The sequence below is a fragment of the Furipterus horrens genome, unplaced genomic scaffold (assembly GCF_987537825.1).
Source record: "Furipterus horrens unplaced genomic scaffold, mFurHor1.1.pri manual_scaffold_6, whole genome shotgun sequence".
Lineage (NCBI taxonomy): Eukaryota > Metazoa > Chordata > Mammalia > Chiroptera > Furipteridae > Furipterus > Furipterus horrens.
The window spans coordinates 92,377,064-92,397,878 of record NW_028327176.1 but is presented as its reverse complement, the minus strand read 5'-3'; the positions used below and the strand labels follow the sequence as shown (position 1 = coordinate 92,397,878).

At 35.3% G+C, this 20,815-nt stretch overlaps 1 protein-coding gene across 1 annotated transcript in view; it reads right to left on the bottom strand.

The window, feature by feature from the left end:
* DNAH8 (dynein axonemal heavy chain 8) overlaps positions 1-20,815 on the bottom strand; it is a 273,301-nt gene that overhangs the window by 176,895 nt on the left and 75,591 nt on the right. Inside the window, exons 25-31 of the mRNA XM_090280432.1 lie at positions 19,463-19,698; positions 18,468-18,572; positions 14,364-14,477; positions 13,017-13,079; positions 7,867-7,967; positions 3,652-3,789; positions 3,250-3,490 (exon numbers count right to left, since the gene is read on the bottom strand). Coding sequence (XP_090136558.1) covers positions 3,250-3,490; positions 3,652-3,789; positions 7,867-7,967; positions 13,017-13,079; positions 14,364-14,477; positions 18,468-18,572; positions 19,463-19,698 — 998 coding nt within the window. The remainder of the gene's footprint in view (positions 1-3,249; positions 3,491-3,651; positions 3,790-7,866; positions 7,968-13,016; positions 13,080-14,363; positions 14,478-18,467; positions 18,573-19,462; positions 19,699-20,815) is intronic.

Here is a 20,815-nt window from a genome sequence, read left to right as displayed (position 1 = left end):
TATATCCCAAGGATGCAAGGATGTTTCAATATCCATAACTCAATCAATATGATACAATATGTTAACACAATAAATGATAAAAATCATATGATCATCTCAATAGATACAGAAAAGCATTTGAAAAAAATTCAACATCACCTCATGCTAAAACCTCTCAATAAAGTGTTAGAGAGGGACCATTCCCTCTATATGTACCTCAACATAACAAAGGCCATAAATGACAAATCCACAGCTAACATCATATGCAATGGTAAAAAGGTGAAAGATTCCCTTCTAAGAGCAGGAAAAAGACAAAGATAATATTTTTTTCAACATAGTATGGGAAGTCCTAGTCAGAGAACTTAGGCAAATAAAGAAATAAAAACTTCCAAGTTGGAAAGGAAGAAGTAAAATTGTCTCTGTATGCAGGTGACATGATCTTATTTGAAGACTTCAAAATACTGCTAGAATTAATCAAAAAATTTAGGAAAGTTCACAATACAAACTTAGTATACAAAAATCAGTTGCATTTCTATACACTAACAACAAACTATCAAAAAAGAAATTAAGAAAACAATACTATATACAATTGCATCAAAACCAATAAATTAACCGAAATAAAGACAATGAAAATTATATGACACTAAAAGAAGAAATTGAGGAAGACATGAATAATTAGAAAGACAGTCCATGCTCATGGATTAGAAGAATTAATGAGTTAAATGTCCACACTACTGACAGATTCAACACAATCCCTATGAAAATTTCAATGCCATTTTTTTCACAGAAATATAGCAAACAATCCTAAAATTTATATGAAACCACAAAATACCCTAGATAGTCAAAGAAATCCTGAGAATGAAGAACAAACCTGGAGGCATCATGCTGCCTGATTTCAGACTATACTGCAAAGTTATAAAAATCAAAACAGTATGGTATAGGCACAAAACAGACACATAGATCAATAGAACAGAATATAGAACCCAGAAATAAAACTATGTGTATATGGTCTATTAATTTATGGCAAAGGAACCAGGAATATATACTAGGAAAAGGACAGTCTCTTCAATAAATAGTGTTGAGAATATTTAATAGCCACATGTAAAAAAATGAAACTGGGCCACCATTTTACATCATACAAAAAAATTAGCTCAGATGGATTAAGGACTTGAACTTAAGACCTGAAACCATAAAATTCCTAAAAGACAACATATGTGGTAAGATCCTTGACATTGGTCTAGGCAGTGACCTTTTTTTGGATATGGCTCCAGAAACCAAGGCAACAAAAGGAAAAATAAACAAGTAGAACTATATCAAACTAAAAAGTTTCCTCACAGCAAAGAAAATCACCAACAAAATGAAAAGCCAACTTACTGAATGGGAAAAAACATTTGCAAATCATAAATCTGATAAGGGTTTAATATCCCAAATATATAAAGAACTCATGCCCTGGGCAATGTGGCTGTTAGTTGGAGTGTCATCCCATAGACTGAAAGATTGTAGGTTCGATTCCTAGTCAGGCCATATAACCCAGGTTGTGGGTTAGATCCCTGATGGAGGCACATATGAGACGGCAACTAATTGATGTTTCTCTCTTGCATTGATGTTTCTTCCTCTCTCGCTCCCTTCCTCTCTCTCTAAAAAGCAGTGAAAAAAAAATGTCCTCAGGTGAGAATAATAAATAAATAAAAATGAAGAACTCATATACCTCAATAGCAAAAAGAAAAGGAAAAAAAAAAGTTTGATTAAGAAAATGGGCAGAGGATCTGAATAGACACTCCAAAAGACATAGACTAACAAACAGGTACACGTAAAGGTGCTCAGCACCACCAGTCATCAGGGAAATGCAAATCAAAACCACAATGAGCTATCACTTCATACCTGTTAGAATGGCTATCATCACAAATACAAGCAATTACAAGCGTTGTTGAAGATGTGGAGAAAAGGGAATCCTTGGGCACTGTTTGTGGAAATATAAATTGGTGCAGCCACTATGGAAAACAGCATGGGGATTCTTCAGAAAATTAAAAATAGAACTACCATTGATCTAGTAATTCTGCTTTTGGGTATTAATCTGAAGGAAATGAAGACACTAACTCAAAAAGATACCAGCATTCCCATGTTCTCTGCAGCATTATTTACAATAGCCAAGACATGGAAACACCCTAAGTGTCCATCACTGAATGAATGTATAAAAAAAGTATGGGTATTATTCATCCATAAAAAGGAGAGAAATCCTGCCATTTGCAACAACAGAGATGGACCTTGAGGGTGTTATGCTAAGTGGAATAAATCAGACAGATACAAAGAATCAATTGGTGGTGGCCAGAGGGCGGTGACAGGGGAGGGTGAAATGGATGAAGGTGGTCAAAGATACAAACTTCTAGTTAAAAAATAAATTAGTCCTGGGGATGTAAGGGACAGCATGGTGACTATAGTTAATAATACTTTATTGTATATTTGAAAGTTGCTAAGAGAGTTCATCTTAAATGTTCTCATCACAAGAAAAATAATTTGTATCTATGTGTCATGACCATTTTGTTATACAAATACTGAGTCATTATGTTGTATACCTAAAACTAATACAACATTATATGTCAATTATATCTCAATTTTAAAAATATGCCATGAAATAATCAATTAAAAGTCTTGGAAAAGAAAAACATAATAATTTTAAATAGTTAATAGACATAGGGAAAAGTCAGAATTAGAAATTTGCACTATGGCCAGTGTGGCTCACTTGGTTGGAGCATCGTCCTGTATACTGAAAGGCTGCAGGTTCAATTCCTGGTCAGGGCACATGCCCAGGTTGTGGGTTCAGTCCCCCATTGGGGTGAGTACAGGAGGCAATTAATTGATGTTTCTCTTTCACGTTGATGTTTCTCTCCCTCTCTCTCCCTCACTATCCCTCTCTAAAATCAATAACAAAAACAAAAGAAATTTGGAAAATGTTTTGAGGAACTCACCAGGACACAGTACAGAAATAAACATATTTTTTTTGAAATGGAAGTGTAGTGAAGGCATAATGGAGGACAGATTGAGGAGCTCCAAAACTAAAATATTGCATTTCAAATAATCATAATATCTCCTTGAGTTAGAGCATTATTTTGCAAAACCAAGATATGTTCAGAATCATTCCAAATTTTGCAGGTGCATTATATGGGGTAATTAGTATACCCTTGAATAAAATGTCTGTTTATAAAATTTTGTATAACTTTCATTTAAAAAAATGATATATTCTTCAATGAACAATCGTATAACTTTATGTACCTCAATGTCATCCTTATTTTTAAGGAGTGGTGCTTCCATAATATTTCTAAGACAAAAAGAATCAGATTCCACATCAAATGGGGTACCAGTTAACTCAGAGATTCTATCCCAGTGTCTCTGTTTCATTGCCTTATTGGTCATCATTTCTAGTAGAGGACATGACTCACTGAAATCATCAATTCTTTTTTTTAGATCCAAAAAAGCTTGCCAATCTTTAAGTCCTTTTGGAAGTTTACGGCACCTTTCAGAAAAAGAGAAAAAATTATTTCATCTACACATTTCTTTGAAGGTGTTATTCATTTTCAGCAATGTAACAGAAGATAAATTCATTTGTGAAATACTTATAGGAGCCTAAGAATATAAGCACCATAAAAACATAAGCTTAATTAAACTGAAACTCACCTGTTTTGAAATTCTTGCAGTTCTGCATTAATTTTTTCAATGTCTACATCGCCCCAAAGTATTTCATAATAACCACTAATACTGCCCATTACAGTATCATACAGTCCATATAGCTTCTGCAGCAAGTTGAGTTCCTTTCTGGTAAACCAAATAATTAAGTCATTACATATTGTGTATTTTATTTTATTTAATCTTTATTGTATTTTTTCCATTAACATTTAGTCCCTTTATACTCCCTCCCCCTAGCATTCACCACACTGTTATCCATGAGTCCTTTTTCCTTATTTTAAAAATAAATTCCATTATTAGTTAAGCAGAATTCATCCAAATGTTCCATACATTATGTGTATAAAATCTTACAGATACCAACATGTATACAACTCTGACAATTTCCAAACAAACACTCTATTAAAGCTCCATAAAATAGGTCAAGTTTACAGCTCTGAAATATTCCAAATCATACTATGACTAGACATTTACAAATGGTTTATTATTAACATACCAATAATTGCAAACAATGTGACCAAAACTTGATAATGAAATCAAAGCCAACACTAAGATATTGTTTGATTTTTTTCTTTCAAATGCACGTTGGATTTTTATAAGAATGTCTGACATTAAACATCACTTTCCTACCAAAAGCTTTTCCTCATGTGCCCAAATGGAGTTATATCCAAAGCAAGGATAAAAGGAGGGATTCCAAGTCATGTAAAACATTAAAACCTGACCCCTCAACAGCATTTGTGGATTCCACCGGAACTCTTCAACTGTTAGCATAAAAAAAGGGTCCAAACTAAAATTTCCTTATGTTTTTAATACAGGAAAACTTATTTTTCAATTGCCATATGGGTACACTAGACCCTTTAATAAATCTAGGACACATTTTGGAATCCTATTTACTTTGTTTTTCCATTTCTTGTTTCATTTTGCTAATTCATCATCCTAGAAATTATTTTATTATTAATTACTGATTATTCCTAATTGTACTTAAATGACTAAAATAATTATAAAATAGAGGAAGGATAAAATCTCCTCTAAGGATGATGCAATAGCAATTTTCTTCTTATTGTGCTGCCCAAATATTGTGTCATCTTACCAGAAAGTACAAAGAACTCTGGAAATATCATTTTTGTAATCTTTTGACTTTTGTTTATTTAGCTTTCATTTAATATACAATAGTTGAGAACTCAGAATTTTTCATTTTCTACCTAAAACATCATAGAGAAGAAAATTGACAAAGGAAGGTGCTTTCTAAGCACTAAACAGAGAACAGACGGAAAGCAGAACTCTAGTCTCTAATTTTGATAGTGAAATAGATGGTGTAAGTGAAATCTCAGACTGAGTCTTTAGATGACGATAATATAGATGAATTTTATTTTTCAATCATTTTTATTTTCAATTACAGTTGACATACAGTATTCTATTAGTTTCAGGTGATTAGATATTACATAACTTAACAAGTGATCATCCTGATATATCTCGCACCCATCTGACACCATACATAGTTATTAGCATATCAATTATATTCCCTATGCCATTCTTTATATCCCCATGACTATTCTGTAACAACTGATCTGTATTTCTTAATCCTTTTACCTTTTTTGCCCATCCTCCCCAACCTCCCTCCCAGCTTGCAACTATCAAATTGTTCTCTGTATCTGTGATTCTACTTCTGTTTTGCTTATTTTGTTTTTCAGATTCAGTTTTTGCTAGATATGCATTTATTGCTATTTTATTGTTCATATTTTTTATAATCATCTTCTTCTTCAAGAAAACCCTTTAATATTTCATATAATACTAGTTAAGTGGTGAAAGACTCTTTCAGTTTTTCGTTGTTTGGGAAGTTCTTCATTTGTCCTTTGATTGTAAATGATAGCTTTGTTGGGCAGAGTAATCTTAGTTGTAGGTCCTTGCTTTTCATCATTTAAAATATTTCTTGCCAGTCCCTTCTGGCCTGCAAAGTTTCTGTTGAGAAATCAGCTGACTGCTCTGTGATGGGAGGATTCATCAAGGGAACAATGGCCTCTGCAGGCACGTCTATTTGGGAGAAAGCTGCACCCTCAGCTCTCACCCTGCTGCTGGACAATTAAGTTCCTCCCCATATGCTTCTGATGCCTTTCAATCTGCTGCCCCGGTGCTTGAGCAAGTAAGTCCATGCATGGGCCCTTTAAGAGAAATTGCCTATGACTCCAGAAGCTTTTGTCTACCTCAGCCTCAATCCCTGCTGGTTTTTACAACCAGAAGTTATGGGGATTTCTCTTTCTGGCAGTGGAACCCTGGGCTGGGGGTCCTAGTGTGGGACTGGGACCCCTTGTTCTTCAGAGGAGACCTCTGCTGCTGAGATATTTCTCCCAATTTTTATTTGCCATCCGTGGGTGTGAGACCAGCTGGTTCCATATCTCCATCCCTTCTACCAGTTTCAATGTAGTTTCTTTTTTAAATCTGAATGGTGGTTGTTCTGTAGTTCAGCTGTAATTTTGATGTGGTTGTGGGAAAAGGCAAGTACTATCTACTGATACTGCCATCTTGACCCTGAATTTTCATAAATTCAATGACTTATGAATGAACAATATATTTCAGTAGAGGCAACTGGTTCATCATGCAATATTTTGTAATAAGAACTTATACCATATTGTTCTGCCAAAAAGAAGTAACAATGTTCTTTCATTATTTATGATGTTTATGTAAGTTTTATTTGATACATTCCTTAAGTAGACAAATGTTGAAGGCAGGTGTGTGTTCAAAGAAAATAGAAGATACCAAAATAAAAAATTCATTGAATCAATCATTCAAACCTTGAAGTAATAATTTTTAAATTTATAGTGCAAAGAAGATGATGATCTTCTCTTCAACAAAATTATGGAGGTCTGAGTTTTCAACAGTTATGAGTTTTAACAGTGCAAGTATAAGAAAAATCAGAAGTAATGATAAACTAGAAATATTAGAGATGAATCTGAAAATCCGGAATCTGTGTTTACAGGATGGGTATGCTCCAGGTTCAGGCATGACAGTTGGTGAGCAATTGGTTGCATTCAAAAGTCGGTCTCCATTTCATGTGTATATATCTTAAAACCAGGACATTATGGAGTAAAAGTCTGGGTATTCACTGCTTAAGTTCTTATTAAATTTACTAATAAAATTGTTTTTCATCATCCCTTTATTCTTACTTCTGTAAATTTTTAAATTACTTAAAATATAAAAAATAAAAAGGGTTCATCAGTCCAAAAGGTAAATAGGAATGATCACTTTTCCTTGAACACTAAAGGTTAAAATAAAACACTGAGGCTCAGGTAAATAAGAATGATTATTTTTCCCGAAACACTAAAGGTTAAAATAAAACACTGAGGCTCAGACAAAGTATGCAAAAAAATTAACTAGAGAATTTATAAAAATACAGATTTCCTAGGACCCAATCCCTGAGATTCTGATTTAATAAGTCAGGGTCAAGGGCCAGACATCTACAGTTCTAAGACAATTTGTCATTGAGTTAAACTTGGTGAATTACCACTTTAGAAAAAGAATACAAACCATCTAAATGGCTGAAGCATTAATCTATATTCAGAAAATTTCAGGTCTATTTTGCCATGACATTTTCATGCTGTGACTTTGAAAGAAGTCAACATGAAGTTCTTTCCTAAAGCCAAGATCCTAATAAGCTTATACTACTGTTTTAATTTTTGCCTTTAAGAAAAATTATATTTAAAATTCTATTATAATATAGTTGTTTAAATCCTAGACCCACTGCTTAAAATCACTTAAGTTCCTTGGGCTTCAATCTCCATGAATTCTATGTCTGCCCAATTATAAAGAACACTTAGCATAAATGCTGTAAAAAGAGATTGAGAGCTAAGGATGGCTTTTCTTTTAATAAAGAAAAGTTATCCAAAATTGCAGTGTCTCTGCACAATCATTGACACTATTCAAAAATAGCAAAAGAAAAAAGAAAAAAAGAAAAAAAAAAAAAAGCACAGACAAAACTTGGTCTTCAACACCCAGAACTTTTGCAATGCATTTTCTCCTATTCTAGAACATTGCTTTTGTATATGGGACTATATATTCAATGGGTCAGGAATAGCCAAGAATAAAAGGAGCATTTAGGAGTGTTCCATGAGAGGCCATTCTCTGAAATAATAATGGATTTAATAATGACATGATTCTTCTAATGCACAGTATTTAATTATTTGCATGTAACACTTATAAAATTTCTAAACTTACCTGACTTTGTGTAAAACCTCATAGTCAGTCACAGGCAACCCAAAAAGTTGTTCACCAGATGAATACGTAACAAACTTTCTCCACAGATCATCAAAATTGGCCTATAAAAGTTTTTAAATTGTAGTAAAATATAATTAATTCAGACCCCATTAAAGTCAAATATATTATAATTATATTACATTAAAGTTTTTCTAATACTATCTGTGAAATAAGGATTTGCAAAGCTGATATATGCTGATACCAAGCTATCAAAAGAAAAGTTAAGCACTTAGGAAAATTACCTTTCAAACTTTCTAAAAGTATTCATTTTATACAAAACTATTTCTTTAATAATTTAAATGGTCTCCAGAAGACTTATATTTCAAGTTCCATATGTCTGAAATGCAGTTTTTAAATCTGCATTTTTAAAAATTTATAATTCAGGCTATATCACTAATTTATCAGATGCAGAGTTCAAAACACTGGTTACAAGGATGCTCAAGGAACTTAGTGAGGACCTCAACAGCATAAAAAAGATCCAGTCAAAATGAAGAATACACTAATTGAAATAAAGAACAATTTACAGGGAATCAACAGTAGAGTGGACAAAGCTGAAAATCAAATTAATGATTTTGAACATAAGGAACCATTTCAGATAATTCTAACAATTTAAATTAGCAAAGTTAATGTATGTCTTTTGAATTGGAATTTGAATCACCTATGGTTAGAATGCTAAGTATTAACAGTGTTTAAAACACAAAAGCCAACAGAAATAATCTACCTGTGACAAGACATGTGTGCTCTACTTAAATGGTGTAACATGTCAATAAGGACACTAAATTTCCAGCACTGGAAAATATGTGGCAACAAACCTCACAATGCTAAGATAGTGATAGATCTGACAGATATATTAGCATATATTACAGGAGTCAAAACAGGAAAGCATGAAGACACTGGAGGAACTCCGATAAACTCTTGTTCCTAGAGGGCAAGAGCTATGTTTTGTACTTTTTTATATTCCTTCTGGTTAGTATAGTGGGAATATGTGAACATTAGAAAGGGAGAGACAAAAACTTCAAAGTTAGCATGCATTGAAATAATGACATCTAACATCTCATTAACGTGGTGAAGACTATCGATGGATGGCAATCACTCACCCTTTTTTTTCCCATTCGGGTCCCAAATAATATAAAAAGATCCACAGTAACATTTCCAGCCAAGATGAAGGCATAGACAGACACCCTGCATCACCCTCCACAACTAAGAAGGAATACAACTACCTCAAAACTAGAAACAACCAGAAGTTCCAGAAAATCAAACTGCATGGAAGTCCAGCAAACAAAGATATAAAGAAGAAATACACACCCAGACAGGCAGGAGTGGTGGAGCCCGGGTGGGAAGGATGCGGTGTGGTGGCAGCAGCAGCGGCGGCAGTGGTAGGCTGGCAGAAAGCGCAGTCACACGTTTCAAAAAGTCAGGAGGGACACCTGGGGAGCATTCCCAGCTCCTCACCGGACCTCGAAGTTCACGGTCCCAGCACCGGGGAAAATCAAGCTCATTGCTTCTGACTGTGCAGAGCAGTGGGGGTTGTGGTGGAGGCAGAAACTGCTGGTCTCTCAGCAGAGTCCTAGAATGTCCGCAGACCCACCCACTCTGGAAACGACAACCAGGGCAGCAGCTAGAGGGGCACCAGTCTGGTGCGGAAATGGGACAGGTGCCTGAAAAAGGGGTAAGTGCTGGGCAGGTGGCATTGTTCCCTCTCGGACCCCTCCCCCACATATAACACCACGACTGGTGAAACAGGACACCCTGCACTGATGAATCCCTAAGGCTCCGCCCCTTACAATGTAACAGGAGTGACAGCTCTACCTGGGACGCGGAGGCAAACAAACACAGAAGGCTGTCAGAATGAAGAGACAGAGAAGTATGGCCCAAAAGGGGGAATGGATCAAGGTTCCAGTGGGAGAACTAAGCGACAAGGAGATAGCCAACCTCACAAATGAGAAGATAAATAAACTAACAGAAGCAGAATTCAAAACACTGATGATAGAGACACTCACAGGCTTGACAGATATGCTTGAGTATGGCAAACGCATAAGAGAAGAAATGAAGTTTATGCTAAGTGAAACGAAGGAAAATCCACACAAAACCAATGGTGAAGGGAAGGAAATCGAGGTTCAAATAAATGATTTGGAACATAAGGAAGAAAAAAACACAGTCAACCAGTGCAGAATGAGGAAGCAAGAATTGAAAAAAATGAGGAAAACTTCCCAAATTTTGCGAAGGAGATGGATATACAGGTCCGGGAAGCACAGAAGGTCCTGGGGAAGCTGGACCCAGAGGGGACCACACCAGGACGCATCATGATTGAGACGCCCAAGGTGAAAGATAGAGAGTCCTGGGGGCAGCAGAGAGAGGTGAAGAATTGCCTATAAGGGGGTGCATATAGGACTATCAGCTGATTTCTCAGAGGACACTTTGCAGGCAGGAAGGGACTGGCAAGCAGTATTTTATGTGATGAAAGGCAACCTGCAACCAGGCTTACTCTATTCAGCAAGGCTATCATTTGGAATGGAAGGGCAGATGAAGTGCTTCCCAGACAAGGTAAAGCTAAAGGAGTTCATCATCACCAAGCCATTATTATATGAAATGTCAAAGGGACTTACTTAAGAAAAAGAAGATCAGAACTATGAACATTAAAATGGCAATGAACTCACAACTATCAACAACTGAATCTAAAAAATAAAAACAAAATCCAACTAAGCAAACTAGAATAAGGACAGAATCATAGGTATGGGGATCATTTGGAGGGTTATCAGCTGGGAGGGAAGAGGGGGAGAAATGGGGAAATGGTGCAGGGACTAAGAAGCATAATCAGTTAGTACAAAATAGACAGGGGGATGTTAAGAATAATATAGGAAAGGGTGAAGTCAAAGAACTTATATGCATCTGAACTACCCCTCCCACTCTCAGGAGAACCTGGAACTTGAGAGATTCCCTCTAACTTGATTGAACCTTTTTAGCAAGAGTGCATGGAACCATTTAAAGCATACATGGAGCATACATACAAAGCAGCAAGAGCAAGATTACTGTCTCCACTATTCCACTTGTTTTCTTGAGGTGAAAAACCCAATTATCAAATAATACAAAGTAACTTCCAACACAGGCAAAGGGATATTTAGAAATATCCACAGAGTATATGGCAACTCAATGATATAAACTACAGAAAGTCTTCATATTGCAAGATTTGCTGCAAAACATGGGTATTCCTAGTAAAAAAGAAAACACTGATTTTTGGATAGCAGCTCTGTTTCTCCTAGTGGGATGACCACAGAAACTCCTGAGTGTAAGTGCAGGCAGAAATTGGGGCTGGTAAAGAAAAAAGTAAGGTCTAGATGTTTATTACTGTTGCTGTACTTTAAGAAGAAAAGACAATTTTTTAAATGCTGATTGAGAAGGTTTAGTGAAAAAAGAAGAGGTTGAAAGTAAAGACTAATAAGGGTCAACCTAAGAAGAAACAAAGGAGAGAGTAAAGAGACTCTAGGGACAGGAAGGGTGGCACATCTCCCTAAAACTTATATCATAGACTGTAAATTTGGAGACAAGGTCATCTGTTCCAAAAAATCCCCAAAATACTCGTCCTGTGTTTGTCCTGTAAATAGCTCTACCTTGATCTACTTGCCAAGGCTGGAAACCCTGATCCTTTCCCCTCAACCCAGGCTGCAAGCCTATCATGTTGGCCTCTTCACTAAACTCATGATCTATCCAGTTTTCTTTATTCCAAGTGCTACTTCTTGGTCTCAATCTTCACAATTTCTTGTTTGTATTACTGACACTTCCATCAGCTAGGCCCTCTTCTCTCCAAACCACTGGGCACAGAAGTGCCAGAGAAATCTTTTGAAACACAACTGTTGCAGAAATCAAAATCTGACCATGTCACTCCCTGCCTAGAGCCCTCCAGCCCTCAGGATAGGCTAGCAGCTCCTCATATAGCCTGCAGGGCCCTCCCATCAGTGATCACGGCTCACTGTGCTACCCCATCCATCACCACTATCTTCTTTGCCCACTGCACCCCACATTACACTCCTTACATCTCCCTAGAGCTCCCTGCTTAACTAAGTCTCATTCTGGGGCCGCGAATTCTGCATAACTTGTATTTCCCCCTTCTCCTCCTCCTCTGCCTCCTCCTCCTCCTCCTGGCTAACTCTAGTTAGTTCTCGGAGATGCAGCTTGGATGCCTCCTCTGTTTGCTGCACCAGCCCCCACCTGGGCTGAGCGTGCCTTACATCTGTTTGCACAGCATGAGTTCTCATAACTGGATCACAACGCTCGCCATGTGCTGTGGTGATTATTTCTCTGGCTCTCTATCCCCCCACCAGGCTTTAACAGCTTAGAGATAAGAAGCATTTCTTAATCACCTTTCTGTCTATCAAGTCACACAGTAGATTCTGATAAATATTTTTTAATAACTAAGAATGCAGATGGAAGAGAGGACATAAAGAGAATGTGAACATATTGTACAGCTACTGCAGAAAACAAGAGCGAACAGGAACAAATCACAGAACTGCCTGATGCTCCTAAGGAGCTAACTTATGTAGGAATCCATGAATCTGATAAATATTCATCTAAATGAGTACGTGATTTTTCTCTACATGTGCTCAGCAATCTGAGTGTAGAAAAAGATGGTGAATAGATGGCCTGATCCAATGAGTATTGCATGGTCCAAGGTAGGACAAAGGAGCAGGGAAGTTGAAAGTGATGGATACAGAAGGAAGAAAATTAATGAATACAAAAGGAAGACAAAGAAACCACTAATATTCAAAATCTTATTTGACACATTTTCTTATTCCATAATTTTTTATCACTTTAAATACAGATGAGATGCTTGGGACTAGAATAAGGTATACACTTAAGTTCAAAATCAAAATCTTACTCTAAAAATACAGAGATATTCTTTGGAAAAGAGTATAGAGGGACACAAGAAAAGGAATCAATTACATTAGTTAGCAGATTAGAACACAACTAAAATCTGTATGTACTTTCAACATTAACATTGTAAGGTAAGGCACATAACTTTTTTCCTAAAATCATTTTAAAAAATAACAACATATTATCAAATGTGTAACCAAAAAAATGTCATTTTACATGTTACAAAAAAAATGTAGTTTTACCTGAAATATCTGTAGCCTGTTGCTAGCTTCTTGAGGTGGTATATTTGGAACCATGGGTCCTTCCTGTAATGAATAATATAATCTCCATTTTAATTCCTAATCATATATACCTATTAATTTACTGGATTTATCTATTATTTTCTTCTAAATAAATAAACATTTTTAATTTAAATGGTCTAATTTTGTCCTGTACATGAAGTTTTTGTTTTTTTGGTAACAGTTTTACTGAGATATAAGTTACATATTATATAATCCCTCATTTAAAATGTATGATTCAATGGTTTTTGTGTAATGGAGTTATGTAACCACGACCACAATCAACTTTAGAACATTTGCATCACTCCAACTTTCATTCATTTTTAAAGGATTTTGACATAGCTGATAAAAAATGTGACAAAATTTTATCTTGTATGAAGTTTGTACTACCAAAACTGTGTTTCATTTCATTTATGATTGTAAGTGATGATAGTGTGTTTGTGCATTAGAATAACTGTTATAGAGTTCTGAGAACAACCTCCTTTCACTAATTCTTCAACCCTATATGGAGATAGAAACACACATAGGTGGAATACTTGGAAGAAGGAGTCGACAGTCTCTGTTGTCATGAGCCACAAAATAGTTGCAAAAAGGACCTCAGAGAGTCTGTACAATCATGAATATTATGGATAGGCAAAATAATAGATCAGATTCTCAGTGTAATAGAATTATTAGGCAGTCAAATGTTGAGTAATCCAACTAAGAGATAAGTTTAGTACATGTAAAAAAGAAAGTGTTATATAAGTAGCACCAAAGGCTTAACTCTCTTATGAATCCAGATCCTTTATAATCACCAAAATAAAGTAGAATATTTTAGGGAACTATGTCCAACTTCTGAGTTTAATATCAAGGAGGTTGACATTATCAGTCATTATACCAGGTTGAATAGTTTGTAGAACTAAGTATGAAATTTATTATTTGTTTTCAGTGTCACTTTTGATTCTCTAAGAGTTAGTAAAAAAAAAAAAAAAGTTGTAATACCCTGGAATTAGGGCATTTATAGTTTCTTAACAGATTTTCAATAACTGTATTACATTTTTAACTATGAAAATTCTGGCTTTGAGTGAGGGCAAAACCAGATCCCTTGTTCTTCCCATGATCTTTAAAGTTGTTACTCCTTTTAACAGTTAAATCTTCTTTCTAACTCTATAAAACACGCGTGAAGGAGTAGCTACTCCCTTTTTTATAGCTGTGGTAGCCTCTTACATACAATGTACAAATCACAATGTATTCCTCAGGGTTCATCACTTCCATTTTATATAAACATACCTGCAGACACGTTAACATAGAGCATGCAAATACTTAAATTACCGTCTCGTATGCTTCTGCAAAGTTCATTACATCCTCACGAAATACTTCCACAGACTCAAGTAGATTACTTTTAAATTTTGGCTGCACTTGAACTAGTTCATCTTGTACAGAAACCTAGAAGAAGAAGAAAAAAAAAGAGTACTCAATGTGAGAGTGAAAGTAATATATTAACCAAAAACTACAATTGTATTCTAGCAAGTTTGTTTTCCCACAGATGTCCTGTGTGAACAAAGAAACCTTTGCAACGTTTTTGTAAAAAAAGAAAAAGAAAAAAAGTCACAGAAATAAACAACCCAAATGCACCAACAGGAGATTCACATCATTCCAGTTCATGACCCAAGAGGCAAAGACATCTTCTCTAACTGCAGTTAGGAGGGTTTTTTAGCTAATCCAGCTCAGGCCATTACTGTGGCCAGGCAGTTACTTCCATAGGCCATTCTGGGTCCCATGCTGTCTGTGGGGCCAGGCCAATGTCTGGGATTAGGAATCTCTAGTAGGTTCACATGGTTGCAGTGGCTGAAGCTGTTCCCTAAAAGAAAGTGATATTACTCTGGGTATTAAAAATATATAGCAAATGCACTCCACAATAGTCTTCAAAGTTTCTGCTTAAACACTGAATCTTAACACCACTTAATTCATGCTTTTTATCTGCCAGGCTCTTTACATGTTATCTCATTTAATCCTTACAACAATCCTATTTGGCAAATACTAATATTATACCTGTTTCACAGGTGAGAAAACTGAGGCACACAGAGACTAAATAATTTCTTCAAGGTCCCAGCACCAGCACAAGGCAAGGTCAAGATTCAAAACCTGGCAGTGGAGTTACAGGACTCTTGCTCTTAAATGCTCTCAACAACAGCACCTATCTTGGTTGGAACATATACTACTTTGAGCTTAATGGTGATTAAAGTATGGAATTGTCTGTCTCTACTAAAGGAGGGGTCAGTGGGTTTAACACTAACAGTTAAAGAGATAGAAGATCAATTCAAGTTATTTTTTTCCATTGAACAAGAGAAAGTTGGACTTCACTAAATCTTAATGGAGTATTCCCCATTTCCTTCTTAAGAGTCACTCTCCTGACTAACTAGCAAACATTTTTTCAAAACAAGCAATTAGACAATATTTAATATGACTTAAATAAACATATACATTACTTCAAGTGAGCTCATAACCACATATAAAAAATTCCTAAAATATTCCTAAGTGACCACATGAAGAAATTTAGAAACAAAGCTTATTTAACTTGCATATGATTATCCAACTGGCTAATGGCAGAGATGGAATCACAAGTCATAACCCCAATTTCAGTTCTGTGTCCTTGCTACTATGCCTTGCTTCAATCTCAGTGACAAATCTTTCCATACACAGGAAATGTTAAGGCATTTTTAACTTAATTAATATTCAATTAAAATTTTCAGTATGATTAAATAATCTGAACTCTCTTGGAGTTCATTTTTAATGTCTAATTTGTGGTGTGTAAACATTTATGCATTTCAAAAATGCTTAGAGATATATATATACCTATAAATGCATACATTAAAAAATATCTCAAATCAGTAACTAACCATCCATCTTAACAAGCTAGGCAAAGAAGAAAAAATCTAAACCCATAGCAAACAGAATGAAAGAAGTAATAAAAAACAGAGCACAAATAAATGATAGAGAATAGAAAAGCAACAGAGAAAATCAACAAATCTAAAGTTTCATCTTCAAAATGGACTCAAATTACTGAAATTAGGAATGAAAGATAGGATATCACCACCTACTTTACAGAAATAAAAAGGACTATGAAGACACAATCAACAGAGTGAACAGGCAACCCACAGGGTGGGAGTAAATAATTGCAAATCATGAATCTGATAAGGAGTTAACATCCAGGAAAAAACAACCTAATTAAAAAATAGACAAAGAACTTGAATAGACATTTCTTCTCCAAAGAAGATACACAAATGGTCAGTAGTATATAAAAAGATGCTCAACATCATGTATTATTAGGGAAATGAAAATCAAAACCACAATTAGATACCACCTCACCCATTAAGATGCCTACTATATCAAGGAAACAGAAAATAACAGGTGTTGGCAAGAATGTGGAGTGATTGGAACCATGTGCACTGTTGGTGGGGATAAAAAATGGTGTAGCTGCTATGGAAAAGAGTATGGCACTCCTCAAAAAATTAAAAATAAAATTACTATACGATCCAGAATTCTACTGCTGGGTAAATATCTAAAAGAATCAGAAGTAGGGTCATCCATGTTCATAGCAATATTATTCACAATAACCAAAAGGTGGAAGTGACCTAAGTGTTCCTGATGGATGAATTAATAAATAAAATGTGATATATATATATATATATATATATATATATATTTCACATTTGACAAAGAAAGAAAGAAAGAAATTCTGACACATGCTACAACATGGATGAAACCTGAAGACCTAATACTAACTGAAACAGCCAGTCACAAAAAGACAAATATGTGTGATTCCACTTTATAAGGTACCTAATTTAGTGAAATACATAAAGAGAGCAAGTATAATGATAGGGGCTGAAAGAAGGGAAAATGGGGAGTTGTTGATTAATGGGTCTAGAGTTACAGTTTTACATGATGAAAAAGTTCTGGAAATTGATTGCACAACAATATGAATATACTTACTACTACTGAGCAATATATACTTAAAAATGGTTAAGATGGTAAAATTTAAGTTCTATGTATTTTACCACATTTAAAACAAAACTTAGTCCAAAGCTACAATAATCAAGACAGCATGGTACTGGTATAGGAGTAGACATATGGATCAACAGAACAGGATTAAGAGTCCAGAAATACAGTAGTCCCTTGCTATATCGCAGTTCATTTATCACGGCCTCACTGTATTGCAGGATTTTAAAAAATATTATATTTAATTATTTATCGCAGATTTTTCACTATATCGAGGGATTTTGCGGTACTGTACACGTATGTTGTTAAAGTACATATGTTTAAGAGTGTAGAATAAATGTAAGGTTCCTACTTCGCAGGGTGGTCTGGAACGTGATACCCGCAATAAGTGAGAGAACACTGTAAATTCTTCCATTTATGGTCAACTGATTGTCAACAAGGGTGTCACGGCAACTCATTGGTAAAAGACTAGTCTTTTCAATAAATGGCACTGAGACAACTGGGTATCTATCTACATGCTTTTGTATGAAGCTGGACCCAAAAATCACAACACAGAAAAATTAACTCAAAATGTATCAGAGACCTAAATGTAAGAGCTTAAAATTATAAAACTATCTTAAGAAAATGTAGTAGTAAGTCTTCATGACCCTGGATTAGGCATTGGTTTTCTAGATATTATACCAAACACAGAAGAAAAAAAAAATTAGACAAATTGGACTGCATCAAAATTAAAAACTTTTACTTCAAGAAGCACCACCAAGAAAATGAAAAGACAACCACAGAATGAGAGAAAATATTTGCAAATTCTTTGACAAAGGACTTATATCCACTCTTACAACTCAAAAATAAAAAAAGAACAAATAACCCAATTTCAAAACAAGCAAAGGATTTAAATACACATTTCTCCAAAGAACAAATACAAATGGCCAATAAGTACATGAAAAAATGTTCAACATCATTAGCCATTAGGAAAATAAAATGCTGATACATGAGACAATACATATAAACCATGAAAATATTATGCTAAATGAAAGAAGTTGGTCATGAAAGACTGCATATTGTATGATTCTATCTATATTATATACCCAGAAAAGGCAAATCCATAGAGACAGAAAGTAGAGTAGTGGTTGCCAGAGGCTGTGGTGAGAAAATAAAAAGTAATTAATAATGGGTTTAGGGTCTCTTTTAGAGTGATGAAAATGTCCTAACATTAGATAGGGATGGTGTTTGAACAACTCTGTGAGTAGTTAATAATCACTGAATTGTATATTTTGAAATGGTAAATTTTATTTACATATCAATAAAGCTATTAAAATAATATGTGTTTACCTTTTAAAACGTATGAGTCAGATGTTTTTCTGGATGACTTAAGTCACTTTAAGAGTTAAATTAGAATTTATAAATTTAAAAAAAAATAAGAATTAGGTGTATACTTACAGCTTTGCTCCGCAATTTGTTGAAAGAATATCTCAAGGTATCAACTGCTTCTGATTCTTCTTTGGTTACTTCAACTTCAAATCTGTTTAAAATAGCATAGGCTTCCTGTGGAGTAAGGGTGGAGTTCAGAAACATCACAAGGAAACTGTCAAATGATTTAGATACCTTCTAGAAACACATTCCTATGCCTTAGAAAGCAGACTATTCCAGGAGACATGTTTCCAAGATTAAATGTGTGAAGACGCACCTCTAGATTCTCACTGTCATTGGTATTGACTCTAGACCCTGGCTCTGAAATCTGCATTTAGTAAGTGCCTAGGTGATTCTAATGGAAATGCAGACAGATCACACTGAGATACTATCCTAGGAAATACCCCTAGAACCATTTTCTGACTCTCTCTCCTCCTTGATCTTGTGTCAATGCCATGCAAAATATTTTTAGACTGCTGATCTCTAGAACTGTGAGACAACAAATTTGTGTTATTTTAAGCCATTAAGTTTATAGTAATTTGTTATCAGCAATAGAAAGTGAATATAGTTCTCTTCCCTAAAAACACATGCTGACTTAAGTTCCAACAGTTTCCCAGTAAGCCTAAGTGGACCACTCCTACCATACTGCACATGGCACTGCTCATGAGTGAGACCTATAACTGGTTTCTAAGGAAAGACAAAGATATTTGGGGAACTTGCCTAACATGTTAGAGCTGATGTAAGCAGTGTGACCATTCCCTTCCATAAAATGTTGGTGCCAGCATAAAAAAAAAAAAAACACTGTCTATACAGGTACAGCATTATTAATACATTAGTATTTATTTGTATATGTTCACTGTTGAAAATTGTTAAAATACTCCCAAAGATACCAACATCAGAAAGGAGAAATAGGCAGACTATGCAATAAAGTGAATAAATATGTTAACCAAATCAATTTTTTAGTGTCTCTATTTTGTTTTTTAAAAAATAACATTTCAAGAATGAAAAATGCAATCATTTCTTACTTCAATTGGTCCCAAAGTCATGTCCATTTGAATTTCATTATCACGGATACAAGACAAGGCTTCCATTGCAAACCTGACATCATCTAAATCACGAATAGGTCTAGATAACTTTTTCAAATATTCATTAATAAATGCTATCATGTCTGACATTTTCTTTTTGTATTCTTCATTCAGGTATCGACAGAGTAACATCTTCCATGCCTTAGCCTCAATTGATAAGGCCAATTTCATTGGCTCTGGTAAAGACAAGAAAAGATCAAAATAGAATACAAATGACATTCTGAACTGATTCATTTTTTAATCTAAGCCTCTATAACTGCACTATCCTGTTTGATAGTCACCAACCACATGTCGATTTTAGAGCCCTTGAAAAGTAGTCTGAATTAAATGTGCTGTAAGGTTACTAGATCTTGAAGATTCAGTTCCTATCCCTGTGGAGTATGTTAAGTTGTGCATGAGAACACTAAAGTGTATGGAGAAGAATTTCAGAAATTACTTCTAGCACTGTGTAATGTGAACCTTGCTCTGTTTCTGGCCATCCCAATAGCAGCCCTCACTCATCACCCCCACACAGTAGAGTATAATATATTTTTTGTCTGCCAAACCTGCCCATTTTCTTGTTATTACACTTCCTACCTCATCCACATCATTAGAAAAAATGTATAACCTGATCCTGTACCTGAGCCTAGCTGATTGGCCCAGTAAATCTTGACCTTTCATGCACTAATCAGAATCTAGTCTTTAGAGTTTGAATAAGATTTAAGGGAGAGTCCTCTTGACTGGGAAGGAGAAAAAGTCATTAACAGAAGGAAGAAGAAATGAGGGCCAGAGAGAAAGGATTTTCTCATCTTCCTATATTGTCCCTGGTTCTGAGCCATTCTTAAAGCCCAGTTGCATCCTTGATTCTGGGATATACTTTCTTCCCCTCAATATAGCTCAAATAGGTTTCTGTTCCTTGAAAACAAAAACAGTTCTAACTAGTCAATCTACATTGTCAATCCTTACAAATTCCTCTTTTTTCCTCTCAGTACCCTTAAACTCCACAGCTCTGCCAAGCTTGAAACATAGCTGCTCCCCTCTCAACTTCCAACAGTAAAACTGAGAGGATGAGGGAGCTGAGGAAAGTACAGCCTGAGAAGAGACACATGACCAGCATGTTGATTGAGGCTGTGAGATCCTATCTCATGAGGTCCACACCTCTAGGGCTTCTTTTCCCCTTTTCCTTGGGCCCCAGGAATTTAGCCTACCTTCCCCTTTCTTTACAATTATTGTCACCTATTCCATTTTTTAGTTTTCTCTCACTAACAGCAAGCTCATAGCTAACTAGAACATTGCAACAGTTAATTTTTGTAT